The sequence below is a fragment of the Thamnophis elegans genome, chromosome Z (assembly GCF_009769535.1).
Source record: "Thamnophis elegans isolate rThaEle1 chromosome Z, rThaEle1.pri, whole genome shotgun sequence".
NCBI classification, from domain to species: Eukaryota; Metazoa; Chordata; class Lepidosauria; order Squamata; family Colubridae; genus Thamnophis; species Thamnophis elegans.
The window spans coordinates 98300139-98316834 of NC_045558.1; the positions used below are offsets into that span (position 1 = coordinate 98300139).

At 41.0% G+C, this 16696-nt stretch overlaps 1 protein-coding gene across 1 annotated transcript in view; it reads left to right on the forward strand.

The window, feature by feature from the left end:
- Positions 1-15975, forward strand: part of HAP1 (huntingtin associated protein 1) — a 33933-nt gene extending 17958 nt beyond the window's left edge. The window contains exons 9-15 of the mRNA XM_032237710.1: positions 644-778; positions 4039-4109; positions 4481-4702; positions 6718-7007; positions 9941-10159; positions 10866-10968; positions 13345-15975. Of these exons, the coding sequence (XP_032093601.1) occupies positions 644-778; positions 4039-4109; positions 4481-4702; positions 6718-7007; positions 9941-10159; positions 10866-10968; positions 13345-13828 (1524 nt within the window). The 3' untranslated portion in view covers positions 13829-15975. The remainder of the gene's footprint in view (positions 1-643; positions 779-4038; positions 4110-4480; positions 4703-6717; positions 7008-9940; positions 10160-10865; positions 10969-13344) is intronic.
- Positions 15976-16696: the final 721 nt, after the last annotated feature.

Consider the following 16696-nt stretch of genomic DNA (forward strand, 5'->3'; position numbering starts at 1 on the left):
TTGGGTGATTTTGGGGGTCACATTTTTTTTAAAAAGTAAGCAATGCAAGGACAAAACAGGTAGTTGGGGCAGAACAGAAGTATGATTTAAAATTATGTTAATACTTAATTTCATCATTTCCCCCATTTCTGCCCATCCTAGAAGTTATATATATATATTGTTTAAATTGCCAGGAACTTCTGAAAGAAGAAAGTCAGCCTACACAAATGTATACAAATGCCATAAAAGTATACATCACAAAAGAAATTATTCTTGTAGTAATCATTTATATGATATGCTAAGATGCCTTGTTTAGATATCTCATTTCTATAGTTTCAGCCATTGCTGAACAAAAAAGGAAAAAACATTGATGCTGACTCCATTTTTAGACACCCCCCCCATAGCAAAACGTCAAAGAAATCATTGATTATTCAGGTGACATCTGAAAATGATGACTCATATAATGACTTAATTACCTGTATTACATCAACCTCAGCAGGCAAGCAGTGCTCCATTGCTACATGATTTTGGCTCACAAAAGGGTTTAAAATAACTCTGTGGGGAATCCCTTCTTTTTAGTTAGTTTCTCCCTTTATTCACTTGGCTTGGCCCCATTAACTATGATGTTCCTGACTTTTTTTTCTATTCTGTGGCATCATTTCAGCTCCAGGACACACAGGAGAAATACACAGAATATGAAGCAATGTTGCATGAAGCTAAGGAAGAGAATAAAAATCTTCGCAACCGCAGTTTGCCCAACAGCACCATCCATCACAGTTCCCCCACCTTCTTACCCTTGGTAAGGATATATAATGCATAGATAAGAGAATGTATACATGTGTGTTTGTAAAAATGTGGAATATATAATACATATATAGTAGAAGGATACGTGAACACTTGCATATACACACATTTATAAATGAGATACATATGTAATCTAGAGCCAGATTGGTGTACACTGACAGGTAGCAGACTAGAAACTGAGATACTGTGATGTCAAGTTCTGCCTTAGGCATGAAACACACACACACACATACACACACACACAAACACACATATCAACTTGGTTGGATGAAACTTGTGATAGAAATGTACTGATAGAAGGATATAAAATATTTAAAAGAAACAGACCTAACAAAAGAGGAGGTGGAATTGCATCTGCTTGGTTGGCCACCCAACCAAGCAGAAAAAATAGATGGACTTTTTGCTAAACAGTTACCAAATGTATGTAGGAAATACATCAAAGGAGTAGTGGCGGATTCTAATTACACAGGCATTAACTGGGAGACAAATTCAGCAATAAGTGGGAAATTGAACAGATTCTTGGCCAGCCAACTTAACTTTGTTATTCAAAAGTAGAGGAGGTAACTAGAGGGTCAGTCACACAGGACCTTATTTTTACTAATAGAGAAGTGATAGGGGGAATAGAAGTTGAAGGAAATTTGGAAGAGAGTGACCGTGCCATATTAGAGTTCAAAATAAAAGAGACACAAGCAACAGAGCATAATCAAATCGGAGTCTTAGACTTCAAAGAAGCTGAAACAAACTCAGAGTTTGGGAAGGATACCAGGGATGAAATCTTAATGGGGAAATCAACTCAGGAAGCTTAGGGAAATTTGAAAAAATATGATCATAAAAGCCCAGTCCAGCTAAATAACATTGGAAAAGAAAAACAAGAAATATAAGAAAAAAGGGTTATTTATATGGTTGCATAAATAACTCTCTGATTAATTGAAAGAAGAAGAAAAGAATCAGTACAAAAAATGGAAAGAGGGACACATAACTAAGAATATCAACAAATAGCCTGGACTTGCAAAAATGTAGTTAGGAAAGCTAAGGCTCAGAATGAGGTAAGATTTGCAACAAATGTCAAAAATAATAGACAAGGTTTCTTTCAACATATGCAAAACAAGAAACAAGTCACAGAAGCAATCAGTTCATCAATGGGAGAAGATGGCAAGGAAGTAACAGGCAGTAGAGAGATAACAGAACTGCTTAATTCATTCTTTGCCTCTGTCTTCAGAAAATACAACCCAAAAGCAGAACTGCAAAAGATAGGCTAGAAATGCAAATTAGAATAAGAAAATAAGCAAATATAAGATAAGATAATATGTCAGCTCTAGATGGATTCATCCTGACAGATTACATCCCAGAGTTCTGAAGGAACAGGCAGATGTGATCTCTGAACTATTGAACCACATCTTTCAAAGCTCTTGAGCATCACGGAACTATCTGAGGACTGGAAAAGAGATGATGTGGTTCCCATCTTAAAAAAGAAGGGGGGGGGATCTAGGAAATTACAGACCAATCAGCCTGACATCAATATCTAGGAAGATATTGGAAAATATAACCAAGCAACAAATTTGGAAATATTTAGAATCATTAACCAGTAGCCAACATGGGTTCATCAAAAACAGATCATACCAAAAACAAATCTTATTTCATTTGTGACAAAGTGACTAATTTAGTAGATCAGCAAAATGCTGTGGACATAGTACACTTAGAGTTCAGTAAGGCATTTGAGAAAGTAGACTACAACCTACTTCTTGGAAAGATAGAAAATTGTGGGATACATAGCATCACCACCAAATTTGTAACTGGATGATAAACCGTACTCAATGGAACCACATCCACTTGGAGGAAAGTAAGTAGTGGGGTGTCTGAAGGTTCTGTTTTAATCCAGGTATTCTTCAATATCTTCATAAGCGATCTAGATGAGGGAATAGAAGGGGAACTCATCAAATATGCGGACAACACTAGGCTGGTAGAAATAGCCAACTCCCCAGAAGATAATCTCAAGATCCAAAAGAATCTCAACAGACTTGAACACTTATACTTACCTAATAAAATGAAATTCAATATAGATAAAAGTAAAGTTTTATACTTAGGCAAGAAAAAACAACTGTACAGATACAAATTAGATGAAATTTGGCTTAATGCCAATAATTATGAGAGGAATCTTGGAGTCCAAGTGGATAATCACTTAAATATAAGCTAACTGTGCAGCAGCAGCCAAAAAAGCGAATGCAATACTAGTCTGCATTAATAGCGTCATAGAATCAGTATGACATGAAGTATTGGTACCACTTTACAAAGCCTTAGTACAACCACACTTGGAATACTGCATCCAGTTTTGGTCACACAATATGTAAAAAAAGCTGTGTCTCTGGAAAGAGTGCAGAGAATAGCAACAAAGGTGATTAGGGGGCTGGAGGCTAGAACACATGAAGAACAGTTACAAGAATTGTGTATTTCTAGTCTAATGAAAAAGAAAAGGATTAGGACATAAGACATAATAGCAGTGTTCCAATATTTAATGGGCCGCCATAGAGATGAAGTGGTCAAACTATTTTCCAAAGCACCTGAAGGCAAGACAAGAAACAACGGATGGAAACTAATCAAGGAGAGAAGCAATCTAAAATTAAGGAGAAATTTCCTAATGGTAAGAACAATTACCAGTGGAATGGTTTGCCTTCAGAGTTGTGGGTGCCCCAACACTGGGGGCTTTCAAGAAGAGACTGGACAGCCATTTGAATAACCTCTACCCTTTACAGAGCAGGGAACATGGGGGGCAGGGGGTAGAGGGGAGACAGCACATCTAAGAGTGTGATTGTTTTAATTTGTCCAAGACTCAACTGCCAGAACGGTTTTGCAATGAACTTTGGATGCGGGTTTTAGAGAAATAGCATCTCTGAGTAATGGCTAAGAGAACAGTCAATGGCTCAGTTTCCATATCACACTGAGTCATGATGAGTTCTTCAATAATGGTTTAATGAATACATATTTCTTGACTGGAGGCAGAATACTAAGCCATAAACCTTAGTTTGCAGAAGTGGACTAGTACACGCTAAATTTAAACAAACAAACATTATACATTATAGCTGGTGCTAATATGTCTTTCTGGTTAGAGTTTAGGAGAACACTGTTCAGCTCTGTTCTCACTTGGGAAGCTGTAGTCTAGTAGGAATAGAAAAGGAGAAATATCTTTAGGAATTTCCTAAGTAATATTACTTTTTGCTGCCAGAAGAATAGTCTGCCCATGGTTACTTTTTGTTGCAGGATTCCCTGGCTGCAGAGATCAAGAGCACAATGAGAAAAGGGATGGACAGCTCTGGGTCATCTGAGTGCAAGTGAGTGGAGAGTACAGTAGCATTCACAGATTGGCAAGAGGCCTGAATTTTTTTTAAAAAGTGTATAGCTCTAGGGATACCATGGTGATGAAGGAAGAAGTAAGGGATGCTTACTATCAGGAGGTGAAGGTGGTGCTGGTGGAGGCACCAAATTATGGAGTTGAACTGACTTAGTCTGCAGATAGGTGGAGCTTAGAATACTTCTTGGTGTTATGGACAGTAAAGGCTATGATTTTATTAAAAACAACACTGGGAAAAATTGGGACTTTTGGAGGATGCGATTCTTGAGTTTTTTGACAAAGAAAGCAACTAACCTTCTCTTTGATTTCTATCACTGATCACAATATTTCCATCTGTCTGCTTATTTTCAGAAGCTTATGGCGTGTGTTTGAGACAGTGAAGGCTGTGAAACGAGCAACAAAATCTAAATCGGGAAGGGCAACCCCTTTGAGTCTTCCTCCACGTTCCCCCAGAGCAGCTTCAGTGGCCTGCAGTCACTTTAGCACTCCACGTAACAACCGTTATGGTTCGGATAGCCCCATTATGCCAGAAGAAAAATATCACTTGGCTCCTGAAGTTTTCAATGCTACCCAGTGAGTATTACTAGGATCTGGACTCCTCTGTGGCAATACAGATTTGTAAAACCTATAGGAGATATCTCATGGTTGACTTAGCCCAGTTTGCCATCTGGCAGTCTTCAGATGAGTTGGACTAGAGTTCTGGAAATTATCATCCCAAATATCCAGACCATGTTCTTCGGAAACTTGGATTAGATCTTAAAGGCCAAACCTACATACAATATTTTTCATATGAGATGCTCTGGACTATAAGACTCACCTAGCTTTTGGGGAGGAAAACAAGAAAAAAAAATCTGCCACTGCCTCTCAGCAATTTGCCTCCTTGCATCAAAAAACAAACAGCCTGGTCAGCTTTAGCACAGCCTGTTTTAGCACAAGCAGCTGATTGGTTGTGGGATCTGCCTCTGATCAGCACAAACAGCTGATTGGTGGTTGGAATACCACTGATCAGCTGTTCCAGTCTGTGGGTATCGCCACCACCTGTTGCCACCATTGCTGCCCATCACTGCTGTCCCCTATCGCTGCCTCCGGGTGCCCCATTTTCAACCTCTGCATGTGCCCCATTTTCACCCCATTCCAGGTGGCGTGGATTGTCGCCGCTGCCACCTATCCCCGCCACCTGGAACAGCCCAAAAATGGGGCATGAGGAGGTGGAAAATAGGACGCACGGAGGCTGAAAATGGGGCGCGTAGAGGCAGTGATAGGTGGTAGGGGCGATGGGCGGTGGTGATCCCCACAGCCTGGAACAGCTGATTGGTAGTATTCTGGGAGACAGATCCAACCACCAATCAGCTGGTTGTGTTAAATCAGGCTGTGCTGAAGCTGATCAGGCTGTTAGCTGTTTATTGCAAGGAGGCAAGTTGCTGGGAGGCAGAGGCTGAAGAGTGGGGGCTGGCGGGTTGGCGGGGCTTTGGCAACATTTGCTGTATAAGATGCACAGACATTTCCACCCATTTTGGTGGGCAGGGGGAAGTGCATCTTATACACCGAAAAATACAATAGTTTCTGGCTCTCCAGCCTTGGATTATGATTATTTCCCAGGAATTTAACAACATATTCCATCTTATTTCAGTTTATGGGGACCATATATTGCAGGGAAGGCTGTTTACCTTAATGGATCCCAAACTTTCCAGACCAGCCATAGTTGGAGGTAGTCCATTGAAAGAAAAAAAAATGAGAATTTTTTTGGGACTGCCTTAAAGGACATCAAAAGATTCATCAGTATTTTGCCCTGCTGGGCCTTTGATAAAGAAAAAGCTGTCAAATAATTATGTTTCTATCTCTAGGAAACAATTTGGGGCATTGAATATCTCAAATTCAAATGGGTAGCTAAAGAAAGACAAGTCTCCTCATTCCTTCCTCACATCACCTTGGATTTCTCTAACAAACAAGGAGAGCAACTCTTACCACCCTATTTCTTTAATTGCTATGCCTACTCTGGCAAAAGCTTTCAGCTAGACTCCTTCGGCACTGCTTTTTCAAACTTTGATTTGCAAACCATAACAATGCCCTCTTGACATCTTGCATTGTTGGGCACAACCCATCAAATTGCTGATGTACCTCAAAATATCTCCTGTCAACCCCAGGGAGCTTATTATCCATTCATGGTACCTTCTGCCTCTATTGAAAAATGTCTTGGTTCAAATCTTATAAAAGTGCAGTTGCCAAATGTCCAGTCCTTGCTCTTACTAAAATCAAGACAAGATGTCTTTGTTGGTTTTTTCTAATCTCTTATCGCCATATTTGTCTCTCCTATCCAGTTTCAATAATGCATTTTTTGAGGCAGGGATGTGTTTCTGGGACAGATATTTATATTTTTGTTATACATATTGATGGATCATGGTCAGTCTGTGCTTCTCCAAAAGATGTTGAATGACAGTTTCTAGAATCCCCCATTGTCACTACATACACTGGAGCTGTGAGGAGCTATCGTTCAGCAACATCTGGAGGACCAGGATTTCCCCCTCTGGCAACAGGGTAATGGTGGTGCTTTCGGAATCAGATCAACTTCACAACTCTCTTTATTTTAGCCGCGGCGTGGCTGCTACATCAGGTACACCTGGCCACCATGTCTTGGAAGCTGCTATCCAGAGTTTGTCTGCTCGCCAGAAGAACTACAGCGCTGAGCTTTCATTTTTTGAGATGGAACGTGAATGCAAACTGAAGCGCTTGGCTCAGGAGGCGGAGGATTTCAGTGGGTGTCTGACCCCCAATGGAAGCATTGCATCCATAGACACCAACTATTCAGGCAGTTCTGGAACTTCCTTCAGCTCCTACTGTTGCTTCCCTGATAAGCTTCAAATTGTTAAGCCTATGGAAGGTTAGTGCAAAGGGGGAGCCCGGGGAAGCCCTCTTCACTTAGGGAAACAGCTTACCGTGTTTCCCCAAAAATAAGACAGGGTCTTATTTTGACCCACGGATTAAGCACTTGGCCTAATTTTCAGGGAGATTTTATTATTTTTGAGGTGCAGGAGGCAGTGAGCGTGGTCACCTCATGGTTGCCACTGTATTGCAATATTTTTGGGAGGGCTTATTTTGGGGGGAGGGCTTATTTTAACACATGTACTCAAAAGCTTGATTGGGCTTATTATCCCGGGAGGTCTTATTTTAGGGGAAACAAGGTACTATGAGTTGTTCATTTAATGTGCATCCTTTGGCTTTCCAAGCTCATTATTTTCAGAGTGCTATTCCGGAATAATACAGGTAGTCCTCGACTTACAGCGGTTCATTTAGGGACTGTTTGAAGTTACAGCCTCACTGAAAAAAATGACATGACCATTTTTCACCGTTTACGATTGTTGCAGCATCCTTGTGGTCACATAATCAGAATTCGGACACTTGGTTCATAAACTCATATTTATGACGCTTGCAGTATCCTGGGATCATGTGATTCCCCCTTTGTGACCTTCTGACAAGCAACATCAATGGGGAAGCCAGATTCAGTTAACAATTGTGTTACTAACTTAACGACTGCTGTGATTAACTTAACAACTATGGCAAGAAAAGTCATAAAGTGGGGCAAAATTCACTTAACAAATGTTGGGCTCAGTTATGGTTGGTTGTAAGTCAAGGAGTATCTGTACTACACTTCCAAAAGTAATCTTATGAAATTCCAAAAGGAAATGGAACTGGAAGGGTGAATTTCTGGCATTCCAAAATCTAGATGGGGGGGGGGGAGAGAGGAGGCGTGAAAACGTTATAGGACAGTGCTTTCCATTTTAATGTGGAGAAAAGTACAGACTTTGGGGGAGGGGTTGTTTCTTGTTTATTTTAAGCTGTGTTAAATTCCTGGTAAGACTTACATGTACTTCATGTAACGGTGGTAGGAGCAATCCCCGGCTTATCATGTAACCTAATGATTGGAACAGATTTTCCACTAACTGAGGATTGAGATCAAGATTGGATTCAAGGAGGGGGCTAAGATACAGAGAGTAACCACAAGAGCCCAATCTAAAGCAAGGACAAGGATGGAGCAGAAATAAGAGGAGAAGGAATCTAGGATTCTTCCTAGCCATCCTGATTTAAAAGGATAAGCGAGATGTCCTAGAAAGGAGAAAACCCTGGACATTGTAATCCTTCTGCCATGGTCTAGTAAATGCAGTGAATATATCCCAGTTTTCCGTGATCAAGCAGCTTGGTACCCAGAAGCAGTTCATCTGAGGAATGTGTCAGCTGAACGAATAGCTAAGGAACTGGTCAAAATATTTAGTAGGATAAGCACACCAATCGAGATCCTCACATGTAGCTTTGTGGAGATTTAAGAATAAAAAGTCCTTATCATTCTCAGGCAGATTATTTTACTGAAAGGATGAACCAGACCTTGAAAAATATATTTAAGAAATATGCAGGCCAAGTCCCAATATTTTGGGTTACATGGCTGTCTCTTCTAATGTTTGTATTCGGTCTTTTCCCGTGTAAGATTGAGATTATCTTGGCAATGTTTCGTCGAGGTCTCACTCGCCATCCTCAGGCTGGTGTTTTCAGCCGAAAACCCGAATACAACAAGACCAACGCGCGCGCACACACACACGCGCGCACACACACACGCGCGCACACACATACACACACACACACAAACACACACACACACAAACAAGCTGAGGAATAAGTTAAAAGCCCTAGGACAGTGATGGCAAACCTTTTTGGAACCGAGTGCCTAAACTAGAATATGAGTGAGCGCCGGCCAGCTGATCTTCTGGTTTCCAGCACATGTGTGCGCTGGTTAGCTGGTCTTCACATGCACCTGAGCACCAGAAACCCAAAGACCAGCTGGCTGGTGCATGCATGCCCCCTTTCAGGCCATTTTTTGGGCCATTTTCAGGTCATTTCTGAGCCCACAAGCACCTGCAAAGACCAGCTAGCCAGCTGAAAACCAGACGTGCAGTTGGCGATGGTGCTTGTGCTCACAGAGAGGGTTCTGCTTGCCACCTTTGGCACGTGTGCCACAGGTTCACCATCATGGCTGTAGGACACATTGCCCAGGAGCACTTAGAAATAGTCAGAGAAGGAGAAAAGAGTCTGTAATAAAGGCTTAAAGGCAAAGCAATTTACTGTAGGAAAGCAAGTATTCATTGTTGTTGTTACTGTAGGAAAGCAAATTACAGGCTAAGAGGCAAGGTCCCTACATAGTAAAAGGAAGAATTGAGTCAGGGAATTATGAAATTGAACTGGAAGATAGAAAAAAAGAAAATCTACCATGCTAACCTCCTGAGGAAATGGCACAATGGGTCTGAACCTGGGGTGACTTTCCTTGTACTGAAAGAAAGCCATCCAGAATTGTTGGGCCAAGTGATACTGCAGCTGTCCCATGGAAAAATACATATTAATTCTGACCAAGGAATAATCAAATTATAGATTTAGAAAAGTTTCTAGATTTAGAAACTGTAAACATACAGTATGTTTTCCATACAACCAGGTTTAACTGCTTTATAGAGCACAGAATAGAAATGGGTGAAACACAACCAATTAGACAATGTTCCTATTGGATTCCCGAAGAGTTGAAATATACAGATACCCCAGGTGACATTGTAGAACTATCTGTAAGTGACTGGTGTCCTCCAATTGGGGCTTAAATCTTTCAAGATTCCCTCCTGCCTTTAATGTGTTGTCCATGTAGTTTGGAAATTTCTATTTCTCGTTATAATGTTGGTTTGCAATTCCCCATACTTCTGTTTAGGCATGCTACAAATGATTTTTGCTGGGATTTGCCATTGGGTCCAGCAAACTCAAGTATACCTCTCTGCCTTCTCTTAGGTTCTATGACTCTGCACCACTGGCAGCAGCTGGCCCGGCCTCATCTGGCAGGAATCTTGGACCCTCGACCAGGTGTCCTTACCAAAGATTTCCGCCAACTTGACACTGATCTTGAAGAGGTCCACAATCTAAATGACTTAGAAGAAGATGACATTGATGCCAGCGCCTTGTCTTCCCTTGCTACCTCAATACCAATTAAAGCCAAAGAAAGGGCAACTGGTGAGTGGGCTAAGCAGGGTCACTCCTAATGGTATATATTAGCTTGTCTTGATAAGATTTGAGGAAATCCTGATTTGCAAGTTAGTAAACATCACCTCAACTTTCCTACAGGAAAGCAGTCATAATTTGTTGGCAGCTGTGATAATTGGAATATGTGCCTATTGGTGAGGTCCAAACTTAGCATTACTGGTAGATATACTGTGGGTGTTTTGACAGTGTTCCTGTGGCAGTGAATCAGGTGGGGTCATGAGAATGTGTCTGAGAGAAGGCTTCTAGGAGTAACTTTCTACTGGAGAACCTGTTTTCTTTAGTTCAGTGTTTCTCAATCTCAGCAAATATAAAATACATGAATTTTAATTTTCAGAATTCTCCAGACAACAATGCTTCCTGTGTAATTCTGGAATTGAAGTTCATGAACTTCACTGGTCTACTTTTTCAGACAGTCATTACCAGCGGATTCAGCCAATCTTAGCCACAGTGAGGGATGCTGGGACCTGTAGTTCAGTAAAATCTTGAGAGCCACAGGTTCTCCACCCCTTTTCCAGCTGGAGGCTATGAATCATTGCTGAAAAATTGGATGAAATTTAATGCCCTATTGTTCATAGAAGCTTTTCCCTTCCCTTTTTCCTTTGATGTTTGTCCACCTCCATGACTCCCCTCCCCATTCTACTCATTCGATAACCCTTTGTTTTCCTGTCCCGTTTAGTTTTTCACTCCGTTAACAATCTGCCCCAGACCCCGCCTACTTTCACCATCACCACCTGTTGCATCATGCACCCTAGCAAAGAGGTTACCATGGTGACACCCAGGTAAGCATCCTATTGCCCTTCCCTTAAGCTTTCCAGCCACCTGTCTTTCTCCTACAAGGGAAGGTCATTTCCTACATAAAGGATGTGTATGGGCACATCTGGGATTTTTTGTTTTCTACCTCTTGTCTTGCATTCTTCTCCTTCCTCATTGTCAAATCCTGACTTCAGGCATTTCTCCTGATATGCACGACTTCAGGGCACATGGATGGGAGTCCTGAAGTAAGAAATCCTTGCTTGCTGCTTCCTTCCTCTCCTTCCAGCAGAAGAATTTCCCTCCTTGATTCATCTCCTCCCATTGGATAATGGCTGCAGAGAGGAGCAAGGCCTTGCAGGAAATAGAGAATGGAAGTTCATAGAATTGGGAGGAGGAAGTTATAACTCCTTAGTGCTGGGGTTGATTTAAAATTATTTCAGGTGATCAAGTATATTGTCCAGAAAATTTGCATGATAAACAATGACTTTATATATTTATTTTTTAAATAAATAACTGCATATGCTTAGGGGCATCTTGCTTATCGTATTTTTCATAGTATAAGATGCACCAAGATTTTGAAGAGGCAAATTAAAAAAAAAGTTTTTGTGCTCTGCAGATTTCCCAAAAACGGCCCATTTTTCACGAAAAGAGGTCCATTTTTTGTCATAAAAAGGGCATGCACAGCCTTTAGAAGGCTTATAGAGTGTTCCTGGGGGCTGTGAGGGGGGACAAAATGAGCAAAACACAGCCCATTTTTTACTCATTTTTTCCCTCCCCAGCAGCACTCTGGAAGCCGCATAAAGGCTATGCATGGTCGGTTTGTCACGGCCTGTTGACCGCTGCCACGGTTTATTCACCAAAGCTCATTCGTGGCTGCTGCAGCCCGTTCACTGCAGCCCATTTTCAGTGGCCTGTTTGTTGCTGCCGCCAATCCCCGCTGCCTGGAATTGGCCGAAAATGCGACACTCCAGGCCAAAAATGGCTGGCGGGTGGGGGCCAGTGGGTGGACAGCGCTTCGGCAACAATCCACGTATAACACACACCACAATTTTCACCCACTTTTAAGGGGGTGGAAAAGCAGTATGTTAAAATATTAAAACCACACAGATTAAAAATTTAAAAACTCAAAATTAAGAGACAGATAGCACAGGGATAACGTCTTCTTACCCTATCACACCCATTGATATTTTTAAAGGGAAAATGTTCCAGTCTTAGGAATGTTCAAACATCCTGGGTCACAGAATTAAGGAGGTTCTTAGAAGAAAATGTACATTATATTTAATGTAATTTATACAGTTGTCAATGGGGCCTAATTTTTAGTATGCCGTAGGAATATATGTGTGAATATGTTTGTAAAAACAGTCACAGAAGAAATGGAAAGAAAGGGGCTGAATAGCCAGTCATTGCCTACCTGTGGCCTCAGTGAAAAAAAAAAACCCTGCAATTGGTAGTAATGTTAGGAGCAACTTCAGGATTAATATATGGGCCAGAGCTTTTCTATCATTTTCTATAAGGTACCAATGGAAATATCTTCCTCCTGGACAGCAGGACCAGGTTCCTGATTTTAGAAAGCAGGCGCTGATGCATTGATGTCATGGCTGAGGAATTTTGGGAAATGTAGTCCCCGCACGCTTGAAGGGGGCCAGGTTAGAGAAGGCGGCCCTCCTGTAGCTTGAGACTGCTAAAAAGACTGTATCATGGCGGACATAGTACTGTTGATTTCTTTTGTTTTGCAGAAGGCCCAATTCAAAATAAAATTGTGGTGGATTGAGCCTTAAAGGGTCATAGTCTGTAGTTCTCAGCCTGCCTCAAGAACAACCGGAGGCAGCCATTGCCCATAGGAATTGCCAGGAGCCTGTCTCAATTACCTGAAAGGGAACCAAAAAGTACCTTTTTTAAAATGCTGCTGTTATAATTCGGAAAGAGGTACTCAGTCAAGCCCCAAAATATTAGGGCATCTCTCTTTTCCTATTCACAAATTGCAGGAGCCATTTGTGGAAATGGAGCACAAGTCCACATCCTGCAAAGCTTTCCTTCGTTTTCACTTTGCAGACTGAACGGAAGAGGGCGGAGTAAGGTGTTTTCTCCATTCAGTTTGTTCCATTATGTGCTCCTTTCTTATTTTATATAGAAAATTAGTATTTTCAGGGCTCAGGTAATCACGGGCATCTGCACCTAGTGGAGAAAATACCTTGTAATTTAGACATTGTTCTAAAGGGTTTCCGTGAAAGAAACTTCTCAGTTGCCAGAATTCCTAGCCCGCACAGATTGAGAGGCTATTGCAGAACAAATCAAGATGGGTTGGGATGTATGTTTGCAATAATCACCTAACCCAAACATATTAAAACCTTTAGACTAAATGCTTGTTTTTTTCCCTTCCTCCTGCTCTTCCTCCTATTTAGTCTTTATAATACAGTTGTGCCGTCTTGTGGGCCCTGCACGGGGCTGAGTCTGTCTTCCCCTCCTCAGTCCCACCTTAAGGAACAACACAGGGAGAAGAAGAAAGAGAAGGAGCTTGGACTGGTGACTCTACTGGCAAAGCAAGGTATTTGTGCACAGAGCCAAGGACTGGCGCTCGTGTCCCTGCCCTGCGTTATTAGGGATCCAACCCCCTCCTCTTGCTTTTCTTCTTCCTTGGTTTCATTGTGGCACTACCACGCAGAAAGCTTTGTTGATTGGACTTCAGGACTGCAACAGAAAAAGCCTGAGAAGAGTCCGAAAAGCATCTTTAGCTTGAACCTGGTAGAGAAACTGCAGCAACTGGGCCTTGATAAGGTGTTGGCTAGAGGGGAAGCATCATATCTAACCATACACCAGGAATTTCACCTGGGAAAGAATTGTAGCTCTGGACTTGGAAACCAGCAAGATCAAGTGGAGCATCAATAAAAATGAAGGGGTGTTTGTGTGTCCTACTGCCTGCTTTAGAAAAGCTGGACGAAACTCGGTTGTACAGCTAGAATATTGGGTGTACCAAGTTGAGGAGCACTTACGTTCCACTTAGAGCACTGTTTTCTTCACTACTTGTGAATCACTGTGGTTGGCATGTCTATTACAGGGTTACATTGCATCTTCATTCTTCAATTTCTTTTCCCCTCCTTTTCTCTTTCCCACTGCTGATGAAATATTTCTGTCAAATGACTGTTTTTAGACCAATATGTAGTTGTATCCCCAATCCCAATCCCATTTCTTCTGCCTTTTGTTGTCAATTTTATTCTACTAGAATTGCACAATTCTAGTAGAATTGGGTTGCCCCCTAACTGGGTTAGGGGGCAAGGGGCAAAAGGAGTGGGAAAACCCTTGAACTTCCCAGCTAGAAATGGCAATGGACGGACTGAGCATTGGAAGCAGTGGCTGGAAGTCGATGGTTATCTGTGCGGAGAAGCAAAGATTAGCAGTAGCATTTCTGCATCCTCTTAGCTCATTGTTTTCGGATTTGGTTTTGTTTTCACCTGTCTCTGCCCTGTGTATAGTTCTCAGTTTAATCAGGGATGGCAGGCTAAATAGAAATTTTGGTGGGAAATTTTATTGTATTGTGAGGAGTTGATACATTTCTTCATCCTCTTTTACTACCAATGCTGCTATCCTTAACCTTTGTTAACTATGACATGGTGTCTAGGTTTTCATCTTGATGAAGCCTGTGGAGATTTTCTCTCTTAAAAGACCTAATCATAGTTTATTATAAAAAATATTGATGAAAGATCATCAGGCTTTGATTGTCGTTGTATTATATTTCCAAAATGAAGCAGCTGTTGCTTTCTCTTTGGGGTCTGAGAATTTCATTTGGGAATGTAGAATTTCCTGTTTCTGAAACAAAATTCCAGCATTTTATTTTTCCTCCCAATCTACTGTACAAGCTGGATCCGTATTTATGTTTTATCCACGCTAAAACAGGAATAGGTCTTGTTCCTATCAATTCCTCCTGAATGAGTATTCTCGTTCTTTTAAGAATTAAGCCAAGTTTGCAATGGCTTCCACATGTGTCATGTTTCTCTTTCTTCTCTTGAAAAGAATGCCTGCATTTTTCCATTTATGTATGTTAGATTAAAAATCCAACCTCATCCCTCCTGGACCTGCCTAGTTCTGTACTCCTTGCATGCTCGTATATGTGTGTGCTTCACAAAATGCCATTTGCACTCCTTCTCCGAAGGCCAGTTTGCACTCTTCCACATTTACAGTTCTTCTCCTGTGACTTGGCAGAATTAAATGATGATGCTGTTTCCCTAACCAGTCTTCTGTGTTTTTGCCTAAATACACACATTCAAACGTGTACACACTTCACCTGTTGGGAAAACTGAGCTAGATCACTTGCTTCACCCATTAATATAGCTTAACTGTTTTAATAGCAATGACATTTAGAAGTGAAAGCCACCCCATAGTACTTTACAGGGCAGTTTAGAATTGTCCCCAAAAACTCTGGACCCTCATTTTACCGATTTTGGCAAGCTAGAAGGATATTGAGATTGTCAGGATTGACTTATAGACTGTGGCAGAGTTAGCCTGCAATAGTGTATTCTAATCACTGCGCCTCAGGGCTCATTTAATTTAACATAGTGCTCAACCACCCATTGTTACTTATAAATCATCGTTTATTATATACTTCAATGTTATTCCTGAATCATGCTCACAAATTAAATGAATTATGACACAACATGACTAGTAAATTGAGGTGTCCTACTTTGGTATAAGTGCCTTTGAAATTTGAAGATAGGAAGAGTGATTGTAGAAGAGATAGATAAGAAGCTAAGTCCAGAGAGACATGTCAATCATATCCTGACATTTTTCAGGCTTTGGGCATTTAGATGAATGTCAGAAAAACCTGTTGTGAGAAAGGTAGGTGGGTAATGTAGAAATAAAATGTGTGACTTCTTATATATACATTTTTTGATTCTGATCAAGGTGATTCAAATATTTTAGACCAACCTGCCTAGATAACGCCACATTGGAGGGCTGTTGGTTAGACAATGAGAGTTATAAAATTACATTACCATATTTTTCGGAGTATAAGATGTTCCAAAGTATAAGACGCACCTAGATTTTGGGGAGGAAAACAAGGGCAAAATATCTGCCTGTGCCTCCCAGCAATTTGCCTCCTTGCAACAAACAGTACAGACGGTATACACTAGTGTTATATTTCAGAATATATTTGTTCAGATGCTGTTAAATTGATGTGCTTTCTGGAAGTATAATTATTCTCTGCTATTTAAAAGAATATACTTTTTAAAACAATAGCACCTCTTCAGATCAAGCATTTATTTTAAAAAGCAACTTCATTTTGTTAAATTATCTAGAATAATAATAAAGCGGTCTTTAAAAAAATAAGTTTAATAAGTTAAACATTCTATAGACATTTATAATTTTTTACTTATCTCCTTGCAGCAAACAAAATCTGCCTCCCAGCAATTTGCCACACAAACAGCAAGTTTCACTTTTAGTTTCTCCCGATCATCAACTGTTAGAGGCTGCAGGGATTGCTATAGCTTATTGAAGCCCCCGTTTTCTGCAAAGAGGTAAATTGCTGGGAGTCAGAGGCCAAAGGGTGGGAGCCAGTGGTTGGGTGGGGCTACATTCAGTGTATAAGATGCACCCATATTTTCACCCTCTTTTAGGGGGAAAAGGTGCGTCTTATACTCCGAAAAATACAGTATCTTTCTACCAGCAGAATAGATGAGAGGAAGGAGACTGAGTAGATGCAATTGCTTGATCTAGCCAAGAGAGGTCTGTAAAGATTCATTGCTGCAAAGCAAGATCCTTTGC